Source organism: Scyliorhinus torazame, chromosome 8, assembly GCF_047496885.1.
Source record: "Scyliorhinus torazame isolate Kashiwa2021f chromosome 8, sScyTor2.1, whole genome shotgun sequence".
In the NCBI taxonomy this organism is placed as follows: Eukaryota; Metazoa; Chordata; class Chondrichthyes; order Carcharhiniformes; family Scyliorhinidae; genus Scyliorhinus; species Scyliorhinus torazame.
In genome coordinates, this window is record NC_092714.1 from 238,680,883 (window position 1) to 238,698,052 (window position 17,170).

The 17,170-nt window shown below is 47.9% G+C and overlaps 1 protein-coding gene across 5 annotated transcripts in view; it reads left to right on the top strand.

The window, feature by feature from the left end:
* Positions 1 to 17,170, top strand: part of LOC140428479 (microtubule-associated protein RP/EB family member 1-like) — a 107,129-nt gene that overhangs the window by 45,017 nt on the left and 44,942 nt on the right. For all 5 annotated transcript variants that reach the window (XM_072514992.1, XM_072514996.1, XM_072514993.1 and 2 more), the window contains exon 2: positions 13,631 to 13,763. In XM_072514992.1, the coding sequence (XP_072371093.1) occupies positions 13,643 to 13,763 (121 nt within the window). In that variant the 5' untranslated portion in view covers positions 13,631 to 13,642. The remainder of the gene's footprint in view (positions 1 to 13,630; positions 13,764 to 17,170) is intronic.

Consider the following 17,170-nt stretch of genomic DNA (forward strand, 5'->3'; position numbering starts at 1 on the left):
TGCCAGCCCCCCCCCTATCCCTACTACGCTGTAAGAATCCCTTCCTCACTCTCGGGGTCTTCCCGGCCCACACAAAACTCATGATACTCTTTTCAATCCTTTTGAAAAAAGCCTTCGTGATCATCACCGGGAGGCACTGAAACACAAAGAGGAATCTCGGGAGGACTTACCATTTTAACCGCCTGCACCCTCCCTGCCAGTGACAGGGATACCATGTCCCATCTCTTGAAGTCCTCCTCCATTTGTTCCACCAATCGCGTTAAATTTAACCTATGCAATGTACCCCAATTCTTGGCTATCTGGATCCCCAACTAACGAAAGTCCCTTGTTACCTTCCTCAGCGGAAAGTCCTCTATTTCTCTGCTCTGCTCCCCTGGATGCACCACAAACAACTCGCTTTTCCCCATGTTCAGTTTATATCCTGAGAATTCTCCAAACTCCCGAAGTGTCCGCATTATCTCTGGCATCCCCTCCGCCGGGTCCGCTACATATAACAACAAATCATCCGCATACAGAGATACCTGGTGTTCTTCTCCTCCTCTAAGTACTCCCCTCCACTTCTTGGAACCCCTCAATGCTATTGCCAGGGGCTCAATCGCCAGTGCAAACAGTAATGGGGACAGAGGGCATCCCTGCCTTGTCCCTCTATGGAGCCGAAAGTATGCAGATCCCCGTCCATTCGTGACCACACTCGCCACTGGGGCCCTATACAACAGCTGCACCCATCCAACATACTCATCTCCAAAACCAAATCTCCTCAGCACCTCCCACAAATAATCCCGCTCCACTCTATCAAATGCTTTCTCGGCATCCATCGCCACCACTATCTCCGCTTCCCCCTCTGGTGGGGGCATCATCATTACCCCTAGCAGCCTCCGTATATTCGTATTCAGCTGTCTCCCCTTCACAAACCCAGTTTGGTCCTCATGGACCACACTCGGGACACAATCCTCTATCCTCATTGCCATTACCTTGGCCAGAATCTTAGCGTCTACATTTAGGAGGGAAATAGGTCTATAGGACCCGCATTGCAGGGGGTCCTTTTCCTTCTTTAGGAGAAGCGATGTCGTTGCCTCAGACATAGTCGGGGGCAGCTGTCCCCTTTCCTTTGCCTCATTAAAGGTCCTCATCAATAGCGGGGCGAGCAAGTCCACATATTTCCTGTAAAATTCAACTGGGAATCCATCCAGTCCCGGAGCCTTCCCCGCCTGCATGCTCCTAATTCCTTTCACTACTTCCTCTATTTCAATCTGTGCTCCCAGTCCCACCCTTTCCTGCTCCTCCACCGTGGGAAATTCCAGCCGGTCCAGAAAGCCCATCATTCTCTCCCTCCCATCCGGGGGTTGAGCTTCGTATAATTTTTTATAAAATGCCTTGAACACTCCACTCACTCTCTCCACTCCATCTCTCCTTCCTCATCTCTCACTTCCCCCTATTTCCCTCGCTGCTCCCCTTTTCCTCAATTGGTGGGCCAGCAACCTGCTCCCCTTCTCCCCATATTCGTACTGTACACCCTGTGCCTTCCTCCATTGTGCCTCTGCAGTACCCGTTGTCAGCAAGTCAAATTCTACGTGTAGCCTTTGCCTTTCCCAGTACAGTCCCTCCTCCGGTGCCTCCGCATATTGCCTGTCCACCCTCAGAAGTTCTTGCAGCAACTGCTCCCATTCCCTACTCTCCTGCTTTCCTTTATGTGCCCTTATTGATATCAGCTCCCCTCTAACCACTGCCTTCAGCGCCTCCCAGACCACTCCCACCTGGACCTCCCCATTATCATTGAGTTCCAAGTACTTTTCAATGCACCCCCTCACCCTTAGACACACCCCCTCATCTGCCATTAGTCCCATGTCCATTCTCCAGGGTGGGCGCCCTTCTGTTTCCTCCCCTATCTCCAAGTCCACCCAATGTGGAGCGTGATCCGAAATGGCTATAGCCGTATACTCCGTTCCCCTCACCTTCGGGATCGACGCCCTTCCCAAAACAAAAAAGTCTATTCGCGAATAGACTTTGTGGACATAGGAGAAAAACGAAAACTCCTTACTCCTAGGTCTGCTAAATCTCCACGGGTCTACTCCTCCCATCTGCTCCATAAAATCTTTAAGCACCTTGGCTGCTGCCGGCCTCCTTTCAGTCCTGGACCTCGACCTGTCCAGCCCTGGTTCCAACACCGTATTGAAATCTCCCCCATTACCAACTTTCCCACCTCCTAGGTCCGGGATGCGAAATAGCATACGCCTCATAAAATTGGCATCATCCCAGTTCGGGGCATATACATTTACCAAAACCACCATCTCCCCCTGTAGTTTGCCACTCACCATCACGTATCTGCCCCCGCTATCCGCCGCTATAGTTTTTGCCTCAAAAATTACCCGCTTCCCCACTAATATAGCCACCCCCCTGTTTTTCGCATCTAGCCCCGAATGGAACACCTGCCCCACCCAACCTTTGCGTAGTCTCACCTGGTCTATCAGTTTCAAGTGCGTTTCCTGTAACATAACCACGTCTGCCTTAAGTTTCTTAAGGTGTGCGAGTACCCGTGCCCTCTATCGGCCCGTTCAGCCCTCTCTCGTTCCACGTGATCAGCCGGGTTGGGGGGCTTTTTACCCCCCCCTTGTCGATTAGCCATCCCCTTTTTCCAGCTCCTCACCCGGTTCCCACGCAGCTGTGTCCCCCCCAGGCGGTGCCCCCCCGCCCATCCCACCCCATACCAGCTCCCCCTCTCCCCAGCAGCAGCAGTCGCCCAATAATTCCCCCCGCTAGGTCCCCCACTAGCGTAGTTACACCCCCCATGTTGCTCCCAGAAGTTAGCAAACTCTGGCCGACCTCGGCTTCCCCCCCCCCGTGACCTCGGCTCGCACCGTGCGATGCCCCCTCCTTCCTGCTTCCCTATTCCCGCCATGATTATCATAGCGCGGGAACCGAGCCCGCGCTTCCCCCTTGGCCCCGCCCCCAATGGCCAACGTCCCATCTCTTCCACCTCCTTTCCTCCCCCCACCACCTCCTGTGGAAGAGAGAAAGGTTACCACATCACAGGATTAATAACATAAAACTCCTCTTTCCCCCCTCTTCGCCCCCCATACTCGCCCCACCACTTTGTTTCAAACGTTCTTTTTTTTAAAATAACCCGCTCATTCCAATTTTTCTTCCACGATAAAAGTCCACGCCTCATCCGCCGTCTCAAAGTAGTGGTGCCTCCCTTGATATGTGACCCACAGTCTTGCCGGTTGCAGCATTCCGAATTTTATCATCTTTTTGTGAAGCACCGCCTTGGCCCGATTTAAAGCTCGCCCTCCTTCTCGCCACCTCCGCACTCCAGTCTTGGTATACGCGGATCACCGCGTTCTCCCACTTACTGCTCCGAGTTCTCTTTGCCTATCTAAGGACCATCTCTCTGTCCTTAAAACGGAGGAATCTCACCACTATGGCTCTGGGAATTTCTCCTGCTCTCGGTCCTCGCGCCATCACTCGGTATGCTCCCTCCACCTCCAGCGGACCCGCCGGGGCCTCCGCTCCCATTAACGAGTGCAGCATCGTGCTCACATATGCCCCGACGTCAGCTCCCTCCACACCTTCAGGAAGACCAAGAATCCTTAGGTTGTTCCTCCTCGCGTTGTTCTCCAGCCTTTCCACACATCGTTTATGGTGTGCCTCGTGCATCTGTATGCCGTCCTCATTCTCGGCAGCCTTTGCCTTCACGACCCGAAGCTCCCGCTCCTGGGTCTTTTGCTCCTCCTTTAGCCCTTCGATTGCCTGTAATATCGGGGCCAACAGCTCCTTCTTCATTTCCTTTTTGAGTTCTTCCACGCAGCGTTTCAAAAACTCGTGTTGTTCAGGGCCCCATATTAAACTGCCACCTTCCGACTCCATCTTGGTTTTTGCTTGCCTTCCTTGCCGCTGCTCTAAAGGATCCACCGCAATCCGGCCACCTTCCTCTCCTTTTTTTCATCCGTATCCAGGGGGGATTCCCTTCTGGTTCACCGCACAGTACTTTTAGCCGTTAAAATTGCCGTTGGGGCTCTTATTAAGAGCCCAAAAGTCCGTTCCACCGGGAGCTGCCGAAACGTGCGACTCAGCTGGTCATCGCCGCACCCGGAAGTCCCTGGTATTACTATTGACACCCACATACCAGGAAACAATTTAAAAAAGTTAACTTTTCTCTTGTGTGTAGCTCTTGTAGAACATAATAAAACCTGTCTGTTACTCTTTGATTGAACTCAATTTACAGTGGCAGCCATCATCACATGGCACAAAATTGCAAATCGATATAATATTGATCCACTTAAATAATCTTTCAGTGTCACAACTAGGCTTACATTTTTAAAAAAAATAATTTTTATTAAAGTTTTCACAAAATATCAACAACAAAATGTAAAAGGAACCCAATAGAATTAAATACCAAACAAAACAAAACAAGCCAGTGCGCCCCCCCCCATACAGAAATAGTGAATAACCCGCCAAAACACCTAGCAAACATAGCAAATATGTACACCCCCTCGGATCCCCCAGTATAGACAAACAAAACTGAAATAGAACCCAACCAACCCCCCCCCCCCGGGCTGCTGCTGCTGCTGACCATTGTCTCCGGTTCTGTCAGGAAGTCTAAGAACGGTTGCCACCGCCTGAAAAACCCTTGCACCGATCCCCTTAAGGCAAATTTCACCCTCTCCAATTTAACAAAACCCCGTCATACCGTTGATCCAGGATTCCACGCTTGGGGGCCTCGCATCTTTCCACTGAAGAAGAATCCTTCGCCGGGCTACCAGGGACGCAAAGGCCAGAATTCCGGCCTCTTTTGCCTCCTGCACTCCCAGCTCCTCTGCAACCCCAAATATTGCGAGCCCCCAAATCGGTTTGACCCTGGACCCTACCACCCTCGACACTGTCCTCACTACGCCCTTCCAAAATTCCTCCAGCGCTGGGCATGCCCAGAACATATGGGTGTGGTTTGCTGGGCTCACTGAGCACCTAACACCCCTGTCCTCGACTCCCTCAGTGCCATAGCCAGGGGTTCAATCGCCAGTGCGAAAAGCAGGGGGGACCCCTGCCTCGTCCCTCGATGCAACCGAAAGTACTCAGACCTCCTCTTGTTCGTGGCCACACTCGCCATCGGGACCTCGGACAACAGGCTAACCCACATGACGAACCCCTCCCCAAACCCGAACCTCTTCAGCACCTCCCACAAGTACCCCCACTCTACCCTATCGAAGGCCTTCTCAGCGTCCATCGCCGCCACTATCTCCGCCTCCCCCTCCCTCGCCAGCATCATAATAACGTTCAGGAGCCTCCGCACATTCGCTTTCAACTGCCTCCCCTTCACGACCCTCGTCTGGTCATCGTGGGATGACCTGCGGCACCCAATCCTCAATTCTCGTGGCTAAGAACTTCGCCAGCACCTTGGCATCTACATTTAACAACGAAATCGGCCTGTAAGACCCATACTGCAGGGGATCCTTGTCCCACTTCAGGATGAAGGAGATCAGTGCCCGGGACATCGTCGGGGGCAAGGCCCCCCCTCTCCCTTGCCTCATTGAGGGTCCTAACCAGCAACGGGCCCAACAGGTCCACATATCGCTTGCAAAATTCGACCGGGAAACTGTCCGGCCCCCGTGCCTTCCCCGCCTGCATGCTCCCTATTCCTTTGGCCAACTCCTCCAGCCCAATAGGGGCCCCTAATCCCACCACCAGTCCCTCCACCTTCTGGAACCTCAGTTGGTCCAGAAAGTGGCCCATCCTTCCCTCCTCCAGTGGGGGCTCGGACTGATACAGTTCCTCATAAAAGTCCCTGAAGACCCCATTGATGCCAATGCCACTCCGCACCACACTCCCTCCCCCGACTTGCCTTTTCCCCATATTCATAAATTGCCCCCTGGGCCTTCCCTCACTGCGCCTCTGCCTTCCTGGTGGTCAACAGGTCGAATTCGGCCTGGAGGCTACGCCTCTCCCTCAACAGTCCCTCCTCCGGCACCTCCGCATACTTCCTGTCTATCCACCCAATCTCCCCCACCAGCCTCTCCCTCTGTCTCTCCTCTCCTTGTGGGCCCTAATGGAGATCAGTTCTCCCCTAGCCACCGCCTTCAGCGCCTCCCAGACCATCCCCACTCGGACCTCCCCGTTATCATTGGCCTCCAGGTATCTTTCTATGCTTCCTCGGACCCGCTCGCTCACCTCCTCGTCCGCCAACAGCCCCACCTCCAAACTCCACAACGGGCGCTGGTCCCTCTCCTCCCCCAGCTCTAAGTCTACCCAATGCGGGACGTGATCGAAATGGCTATCGCAGAGTATTCGGTATCCTCTACTCTCGCAATCAACACCCTGTTCATAACAAAAAAACGTCAATCTGGGAATAGGCCTTATGAACGTGCGAGAAGAATGAAAATTCCCTAGCCCCCGGCCTTGCAAATCGCCAAAGGTCCACACCTCCCATCTGGTCCATAAATCCCCTCAGCACTTTAGCCGCCGCCAGCCTCCTACCCGTCCTAGACCTGGAGCAATCCAGTGCCGGATCCAGCACCGTGTTAAATCGTCCCCCACTTCCAAGTCCGGGATCCGACCCTACATACGCCGCGTAAAACACGCATCGTCCCAGTTCGGGGTGTACACGTTGACCAGCACCACCCTCTCCCCTTGCAGCTTACCACTTACCATTACGTACCTGCCGCCATTGTCTGTCACAATGCTCGACGCCTCGAACGACACCCTCTTTCCCACCAAGATCACCACCCCCTGATTTTTGGCATCCAGCCCCGAATGAAACACCTGGCCCACCCCTTCCTCAATCTTACCGGGTCTGCCACCTTCAGGTGTGTCTCCACCCCCGCACACATCCGCCTTCAGCCCCTTCAGGTGCGCGAACACCCGGGCCCGCTAAACCGGCCTGTTCAGTCCCCTTACGTTCCAGGTTATCAGCCGGATCAGGGAGCTATCCGCCTCCCTTCCACGCTGACTAGCCATAACCCCTCCTCGGCCAGCCACGCGCCAGCACCCCCCTGCTAGGACCCTTCCTAGCTGCATTGCTCCCCCCATTGCACTCCCGCAAGTCTTCAACTCCTCCCGCTGTGGGGCCTCCCCCTTCCATCCCAAGGGCGGGAAAAAACCCGTGCTTCTCCGCCCCGGCCCCGCCTCCTCCAGCCTTCAGCGCGGGAAAAAACCCACGCTTTCCACCTGCCCAGCCCCGCCTCCTTTGGCGCAGCTCCTTTTACAGGCCCAGTCCCCCCACCCCCGACTCAGGCCTCCCCCGTGGGGCCCCATCCCTCCTCCTACCGGCCATCCACCCCCTACTCCATTTACTTGCCCCCCTCCAAGAGCCCACCCGACAGACCCAACCAAAACAATGCCCTAACCACCCACACGAACCAAAAATAAACAAGAACAAAGAACCCCCCCTCAAAATGTAACACAACAACAACAATCCCATACCATTATCAATACAAGCCTTCATCGGCTCCAGCAGGTCCGCCTTGAGCTCCCTGAAGCAGTGCTGGATACCTCCTGCTGCTCCTGCGCACACTGCATCCACGCTGCCTGGTCCCCGCCCGCCACCATCTTGCTCTTCTTCCCTCACACTTCCTTTGGCTTTACCACCACTTTTTTAGTCGCCCCGCTCCTGGTCCAAGCCATACACTGTCGGGGAAATGTTGCAGTCTTCTTCCCACATCGGGAAATGTCAGAAAAATGCCGTTCGGGGCCCTGAAAAGAGCCCAAAAGTCCATTCCAAGCGGGAGTTGCCGAACATGCGGCGTAGCTCCACATAGCCGCAACTGGAAGTCCACAACTAGGCTTACATTAACACTGCCATGAAGTTACTGTGAAAATCCCCTTGTCGCCACACTACGCCGCCTATTGGGTACACTGCGGGAGAATTTAGAACGTCCAATTCACCTAACAAGCACAGTCTTTCAGGACTTGTGGGAAGAAACCGGACACCCGGAGGAAACCCACGCTGACACGTGGAGAACGTGCAGACTCTGCACAGACAATGATCCAAGCTAGGAATTGAATCCGGGTCCCTGGTGCTGGGAAGCAACAGTGCTAACCACCGTGCCCACAGCCAAGATAAATAGACGCATGATGTCTAATCTCAATTTTCAGGTTGGGATGTGTAGCCGGCCCATTCCTCATCTAACGTATCTTGTATTCAAAATGAGAACCTTTCAGGACTGACAATACTAATGAAAGTACGTGTAACAAGGCCAAAGCCTTTTTGTCATCAAGGTAGATGCCTCGTTGTTTGTGTATACTCGAGCTGAAAATTATTTCTTCACCTTCTGAGGAATCTAATGAGGAATCGACATGGGCACCCAGGAACTGACTTCTCATTGTCATTGGTGCTTGGGGGATACATGTGGCTGCACCATTCTGGCCTTCCCCCAGGCATGGTGGTTGTTGAGAGTTTGGAGTAGATTGTCTTTGAACTATGCTGAAACAAATTTCAATGCTTGACTCTGCATGGGCTGGTTGACTGCAGTGTTTTCACAAGGCAGATGGTCTGCAATACAGGAATTTATAACTTTCTCCAGTCTGTCCTTTGTATCGTTTGTCCTTGGCTTTAGTTTTTGCACTTTGTTAGGCCTTTTGAGATCACTATCGTGTTGAAGACAAACAAGATTATCATTCACACACTGCTCCCTGATTTTTAACTCTTCTCCTTTGATGAAGAGCCTGGGGCCTGCTGTCTTTCCCATCGGCCCCGGAAGTAACTTGGTTTTTAACACGGTTCGCCTGGAGGAAGGCATCATGGTCCTGCAGTTTAAATATGCCGATACATTTCCAATATTACTGGGACCTGATTGAAATTTTATTGTCATACCTTAGATTTGTCCTGACGGGAAGCTCTCTGCTATCCTTTGCTATCAGAATATGCATTATGGTGCAGGGAGATCCATTAATTTTTTTTAATGTATGTTTCCTCATGGGCCAAGATTACAATTGTTTATCCCCATCCCTCGAGCTACCTAATTTGATTCTGATGGACTGTTCTTGCGGTTTCATGGTGGGTGCTGCTCTAATCCTGCTGCTCTAATTTCTGCCTCTGCCCATAGACCAGGTAGTTGGTATCTGATGCAGTTCGGCTGGGCAGGAGTCCAGTGAAAATTAGGTTTGGCTGTTAAATGTTCCAAATCTTCACATTTCCATTGTTCCGTGGTGCATCTCCTGCTTCGGAATTCGCTGAAGTATTTTCTGTCTACATTTTTATTTACTGGATTATTCTGTATTCTATGGGACTAGTGATCTGGAAAGGTCTGTTCTTAAACAGTTGCTTCATGTGTTTATTAATCCTGCTTAGAATTCAAGATCGGCTGTTTGCAACTCCTTGAATTAAATGTGAATTAGTTTGTGCAGCAGCTGAGGTTTCTTGACGATTTTTGTAACCCGAAAGTCAAAGTTTGGGTGCCATCTTCCAGAAGAATTCTAATCATCACTTTTCAGTGAATTTGTCAGATTTGAACAGTCCAACTTGAAGTAATCAACCTCTTGATGAGTTCTAGAGTTGGGGATTACACCTAATGTTTCCCCGTCGAGCCATTTTCCTTAATTTGTATAGCATTTTATCCTTCGAATGTAGCATGGATTCTGCTGTCCTGAGATCCACATTTTTGAGAACAAGATCGTTTATATTCTACAGAATATTCACTTGTGAATATTAAATTTCTGAATTGCTTGGAGAATGATTTACGTACATTTTAGATTGTTGACATTTAGTTGGGTGAAATCAGTGCCAGCTAGCCTTGAAATTGTATTTCAGACTAAAAGATGTGTCTGATGGAAACATCTCTCGTACTTTTCTAAAATACTATTTTGAATTTCCCTTTATTATTCCCCTGTAACATTGTCTTTTCACACGCTTTTAGCAATACAACTAAATAATTTGTGCAACACCCATCTTAATGTACCACTAAGAAATGTAGGCAGATGCGTAGAATGTATCCGTGTATGGCATGTGCTTCTCCCAGAGTTGGATTCTGTAGCAAATGCCTTTGTTACCCTTGGGTCTCTGCGCACCTCCAATTGTGGCCTCTTTCACACCTCTTTCCTTCGCACCATCTTTTTTTTCCGTTAAAATTTTTTTTAGAGTACCCAATTATTTCTTTTCCAATTAAGTGCCAGTTTAGCGTGGCCAATCCACCTAACCTGCACATGTTTGGGTTGTGGGGGTGAAACCCACGCAGACACGGGGAGAATGTGCAAACTCCACACGGACAGTGACCCAGGGCCAGGATTCGAACCTGGGTCCTCAGCGCCGTAGGCAGCAATGCTAACCACTGTGCCATGTGCCGCCCCTCTTTGCACCATCTTTGGCAGCCATATCTTTAGGTCCTAAACTTTGGAATTCCGTCCTTAAACCCCTCCATCCCCTGAGTTTTCTCTCCTCAAAGATGCATTTTTGGCCAAATTTTTAATCACCTGTCCCGATATCTTTGTGGCTTGATGTCGAATTGTATCTGATAATGCTCCTCTACAATTTCTTCACATTTTATTATGTGCGAGGTCTGCGTAAATGCACGTTGTTAGGTCTGTTGAAGAAATGGAGGTTAATTGCTTTTTGAAGCGTTCATTCTTAAATCTTCTAGGCTTATACTACATTTTTGTTAGCTCATATGGTTCCACATATCTTTGCCTACTAGATGCTGGTGGTTAACTGACACCTTTTATTTGTGTACACAGGCAATCATGTGGACCTCCTTTCTTCAGCAATTGTTATATTGTGACAGCATTGTACTATGTATTATTCTCGTAGATCTTCAACCATTTTAATGCATCATAGCTGGGACTCCCAACATCAAATCTAAAATATCCTGCCGTTGCACTAAATAGAACTGTTGTAAAAGCATATCGGATTCTGGGATTCATAAACTTGAAGCAGAGAAGTTCAAAAACAAGGCAGTTATGCTATACCTTTATACTGGTCAGGCCTTGGCTGGAATATTGTGACTAATTCTGGGCACCACACTTCAGGAAGGGTGGTAGAACCTGCAGAGCAGACTTACTAGAATGATACCATACGAGGGACTCTGGTTATGCAGCGAGACTAAAGAATTGGGTTTGCTCTCCGAGCAGAGGTTAAGGAGCAAGCCATATTCATTTTTGTTGATGAAACATAGAAAATCGAAGCAGGAGGAGGCCATTCGGCCCATCGAGCCTGCTCCGCCATTCATTGTGATCATGGCTGATCATCAAGATCAATACCCTGATCCTGCCTCCCCCCATCCCCCATACCTCTTGACCCCTCTAGCTGCAAAAGCTATATCTAATTCCTTCTTGAAATTACACAACATTTTGGCCTCCACTTCTTTCCATCGTAGCAAATTCCACAGATTCGTCACTCTCTGGGTGAAGAAATTTCTCCTCACCACAGTCATAAAATTGTCCCTTACCCTCAAACTATTACCTCAAGTTCTGGACTCCCCCACCACCAGGAACTTTGATATATGCCGCATCAAGGGTTTTTGCAGAAAATAAAAGCTCATGGTACAGTGGGTAACATTGGCATGGATAAAAGATTTGCAGGCAAAAAGGAAGCAGTTGGCATAAATTTGTCTTTCTCAGGTGCAAGATGTAAAGAGTGGTATGCCACAGGGATCAGTGCTAGGACCTCAACTGTTTACAATTTTACTAATGTCTTGGATGAAGATGCTTGCCAAATTTGTTGATGACAAAGATAGGTAGGAAAGTAAGTTGCAAAGAGGACATAAGGAGGCTACAGGTTGTGATTGGGCAAAGATCTGGCAAAGGAGTATAATGTGGGAAATTGCGATATTTCCATTGTGGCAGAAGGAATAAAACAAAAAGCATATCTAAATGGTGAGAGATTGTAGAGTTCTTAAGCTGCACGCAGTGGGATCTGAGTGTCCTGGTGCATGAATCAAAAAAGGCTAACTAGTTTGTGGGTATAGCAAGTAATTATGAAAGCCAATCGAATGTTTTTCATTTATTGAGAGGGGAACTGGATGCAAATATAGGGAGGTTTTACTTTAATTTTACAGGGCACTCATGAGGCTACATTTGGAATAAGTGTACAGGATTGAGCCTTACTTAAGGAAAGGTGTAAATGTGTTGGAAGCAATTCAGAGAAGTTTTACCAGCCTGATACCTGGAATGGGCGGGTTGTCTTGTGAGGAAGGAAACATGCCAGGCTTGTATTTGGTGGTGGTTAGGATGTAAGAGGTGACTTGATTGAAACATACAAGATCCTGAGGGGTCTTGACAAGGTGGATGTGGAGAGGATGTTTCCTTTTGTGGGAGAATCGAGAACTCGAGAGGGGTAGCCCATTTAAAAAAAGAGATGAGGCAAATTAATTTCACTCGGTGGGTCAAGAATTTTTGGAATGCTCTTCCTGAAAAAGTTGGGGAAGCAGAGCCGTTGAATATTTTGAAGGCAGAGGTGGATAGATTCTTGATGAGCAACGGGGTGATAGGTTATCAGGGGGTAGGCGGAGGGATTACTGTCCGATCAGCCATGTTCTTATTAAATGATGGAGCAGACTTGAAAGGCTGAATGGCCCACTCCTTGTTCTTGTGTATGAATACTGCTGAGCATGGGAACCCATACCACAATATCCCAAATGTGGATATAAAGACAATCTGAAAGCCAACTTCTGAGCTTGCAAGCTGGATCCCACCAATATATGGGGGTGGAGGGAAGAGAAACTATTTTGGTCAGGTCCAAATGGAGACGTCTCTGATATCAAGTGTTTTTTGACATTTGTAGAAAAGCAAATCAAGGACAAGCATGCACACTGCAAAGCCACACTGGCTTCAGATGCAGTATTTGCAAATTGAGACTTGGCCTAAGGTTGCACGTGAGACAGGATCAATCTAGACTCTAAACCCTTTTTTTGGCTGAGTCCTCATCCATCAAAATAATGGGAGAATCCAACAACCGTCAAAGAATCGTATAATCAAAGACACTTAAAATGAGAAGCTGTAAGAGCTTTTGTTTTTGTTCCACGTTGACACTTTTGAGGAGGAAACATCTTTGTCATTTGAAATGACAAGCCAAGTGTATATTGTGCTGATTCCTTTATTTCCCTATTTGTTTTACTTTGTTGTTATCATTTTTGATCTGGGAATATTTAATGAACATATACCTTTAATCGAGCAGAAGAAGTGAGGAACTCAAAAGTTACAAAATAGTACACTGCTATGAAGATTTAGATTTTGAACAGAAGAACTCCGACTTCTGGCATCTGAGAGATCAGAGGAATTCTGTTTGATTGGTTGGTTGTTGGCCAATGGATTGAGCAAAGACCGTATTTGGCCCTGCAACAGACAGTGATTGGTTCAGCCAGGTGGGGATTTTCAGAGAATCCAGAGAGACAGAAAAGTCCTGGATACTGAGAGAAGAAGCTGTGAATTGCTCGACCTGGTGACTAGTTATCAGCAAACCAAGACCAAAAAGTTAATTTCATATCTGTTACGACTCCAGGTCAAATGGGGCTGGAATTGACCGCGCTCTAGCCCAGGGTGTTGTAACAAAATATTAACATGTCTTCAAAGTTTTAAGAATTGTATGGCTGGGCAACTCTTGTATCTTTAGTCCACAATATTGATGTACATTACACTTATTGTATGGTCGAATAATGTTTGTTGCCGTAGTTTTCCTGTGCATTGTTCAAAACTTCAATTGCTTTTCCAGGGTTAAAAGAAAATGGCAGTGAACGTTTATTCTACATCTGTAACCAGCGAAAATCTAAGTCGGCATGAGATGCTGGCATGGATTAATGATTCTCTTCAATTGAACTACACGAAGATTGAACAGCTATGTTCAGGTAACTAAAATGGCTTGGAGTAGTGGATATAATGTAGATTAACTCGGTTGGCTGGATGGCAAGTTCGTAATGCAGAGTGACACCAACAGCACGGGTTCAATTCCTGTACCGGGTGATATTCATGAAGGACCCCACCTTCTCAACCTTATCCCTCGCCTGAGTTGTGGTGAGCCTCAGGTAAAAGCATCACCAGTCAGCTCTCAAAGGGGCGAACAGCCTATGGTCCTCTGGGACTGTGGCGACATTTACATTTATATTGTAGATTATATGCATCCACCAAAAATTACTTGTCCTCTACAATTATATTGATCTTTCTGTGTTTGTTCCCACTTCAAAATAAATTCCTCCCTCCCCAGGACAGCCTTAGCTCAGTGATGGCATTCTCATCTGAGTCAGTGGATCATGAATTCAAGCACTACTCAAGAGACTTGAGCACACAATTAAGGCTGGCATTTTAGTACAGTACTGAGGAAGTGCTGCACTGTCTAACGTGCTGTCTTTCAGATGAGACATTTCATTGAACCCTGGTCTGTCCTTCGGGTAGCCAAAAAGATGGTATGGTAGCATTCAAGTGGATCATGGAAGTTCTCTTGTATTCTGGCCAACTTGCATTCCTCAACCAACAGTTAAAATAATTGATTTGGCCATTTATTTAATTGCTGTTTTTGGATGTGCACATATTAGCTGTTGCTTTTCCCCACATCTCAAAGTAACTGCATTCCAAAAATATTCACATGGATGTGCATCTCTTTTGCGATATCTTAAAGGCACAATGTTAATGCAAGGCAATTCTTTTTTCAATGTTTTTCTTTTTCTTACTGTTACGCTTCATTTCCCATTCTCACTCTTTATCCCTTATGAAATTCCAGAATTGTACTTTTAAGAATATTTTTATTAAAAGGTTTCCAATCTTGCACTTTATCATGACTCAACAAATCCGCAGTACAGAGTAATCATTATTCCACAAATACATACAGAAAAGACCAGCAAATACTCATACAAATGTTTCAAATTATCAGTTATTGTAGTCCGTGTCTCCATTCAAATGGAAAAGGAAAGGATACCAGAAGGGGGACCTCCGGATAAGAGGATAAAGCCATGAGCACATGGCACCATAGTGCATGCCTCCTCGACAACAAAAACAGCTACACGCTGTGTACAGGATCCCTTGTGGGGTAAAAAATGCCAGCCAATTGGGACTTATCACAGCATCCCAAGACCTCTAACCGATGAAAGGACACTCCAGAAAAGGGGGAAACAACAGGATACTGCCATCGTCAGTGCACACTCTTGCATACAGGAGTCAGTAAGCCAAGGATTCTTACACCATGCTAAGACTCTCAGCATAGCAGATCTTACTCCTCTCCAGACAAATCATAGGCACCGTTTAGACACGACCATCAAATTATTTTCTACCAAGGAAACCCCAACAGCAAGGCGAAAACTCAAGACACCCATCAATAGGATATCTCTGGGAGATGAAATTCTCTGCCTCCCAACAAAATAAGGAAAAACCTCCAGAATTAAATATAACAAATCAGAATCTGTATAGGCACCTCACCTACCTGGATAAAGAAAGGAAACCCCAAAGAGACAGGATTAGCCATAAACACTTGACATGGTCTAGCAATGTGCGCTTTCGCAAAAGAGATACCAGGAACAGAACAGCAAAGTCTCCTGAGAGAGAGCAGATTGGTACGGTTGGGTAAGTATTAACTTTTAACGCTTACAGTTTGTAAGATCTTTGGTGGCTTATCATTTGTAAGGGCTATATTCTGTAGTGACGAAGACCAGGAAAGAAGAGTCCTGGGATAATTGCTCTTATCTGATATTAAGCATCTTCTAAAGGTTTAATTTAAAGGGGTATTCCGTCACTACAGAAGTAGTATTGGACAAACTAATGGGGCTAAAGGCAGGTAGGTCCCCTGGCCCTGATGGTTTGCATCCTAGAATCCTAAAAGAAGTAGCCACAAGAGTGAGTGGATGTATTGGCTGTAATTTTCCAAAAATCCTTGTATTCTGGTGAAGTACCTGAGGGTTGCAAAGCTGCCAATGAGACACCCCTATTCAAAAAAAGGAGGGAAGCAAAAAGTGGGTAACTAGGCCGATTTAAGCCTAACGTCTATTGTTGGAAAAAGGTTGGAATCAATTTTTAAAAAACTGTTTTTGTTAGAATTTTTACAACTAAAATAGAAATACACGAGTCTGTACAAACCCATTACAGTTAATAAAAGCCCCGTATTGTAGTTAGCCTCCAACACCCCACCCCTTTTTTCTTATATATTATTTTCTTTATTGGTTTCCATTGTTGTACATAGGGTTGTATGGCGATACACATATTACATCCTGGTAGGTTATCCGTCTTCGTCTGCCCGTGCTTAAAACAATGGTCTGGGAGTGGTGGGGGGGTTGTCGACCTATGCGCCTCCTTATTCCCCCCCCCCCTTTTCCTTACTGTTTGTGGTCCCTCTGTGGGCCCCCCTCTCTCACCGTTGCTATATTGGCTGTTGACTACGAACAGGCCCTGGTACAGATTGGTGAATGGCTTCCACATCTTGTGGAAGCCCTCATTCGATCTACGGATGTTGAATTTGATTTTCTCCAGTTGGAGGAATTGCAACAGGTCTGCTAGCCAGTCTGCAGCTTTGGGTGGTGCTGCTGATTGCAAGCCGAGGAGGATTCTTCGGGAGGCGATTAGCTTGGCAAAGGCTAGGTCGTTGGCCCCACTCCCCATAAAAAGTTCTGGCTGGTCCAATATCCTGAAACTTCCACTTTTGGGTACGGCTCCACCCTCACGCCCACAACCTTCGACATTGCCTCGAAGAAGGCTATCCAGAACCCTACAAGTCTGAGGCATGCCCAGAACATGTGGGTGTGGTTGGCCGGGCTCCCTGGCACCGTTTGCATTTGTGCTCCACCTCCGGGAAGAACCTGCTCACTCGGGTTCTGGATAAGTGTGCTCTGTGCACCACTTCAGCTGCATTAGCACATATGGAGGTGGAGTCGACATTGTTCAGTGCTTCGCTTCAGAGTCCCCACCCTATTTTGATCCCTAGCTCTTCCTCACGTTTTTCTCTAACCAGTCCAGTGGGGAGCGTGTTTTTCCCAACCGTCATCCGTACAGGTCTCTGCAGGTTCCGTTAAGTTTCCCGCGTCTAACAGTTCCTCTAGTATGGTTTGTCGTGCCTGTGAATATGTCCTTGTTTCCCTACAGAGGAGGTTTTTGACTTGCATGTTGTATCTCGTTCCCCCTGGTCAGTTGGAACTTCTCTGTCAGTTCTTCTAGCATTGACAGTCTGTTGTCTGTGTAGAAGTCACTAACTGTTGATGCCCCTAGTCTTGTCTCCAACTTTTGACGGTGGCGTCCATTTTGGCTGACGCAAATCTGTGATTGTTGCAAATGGGGG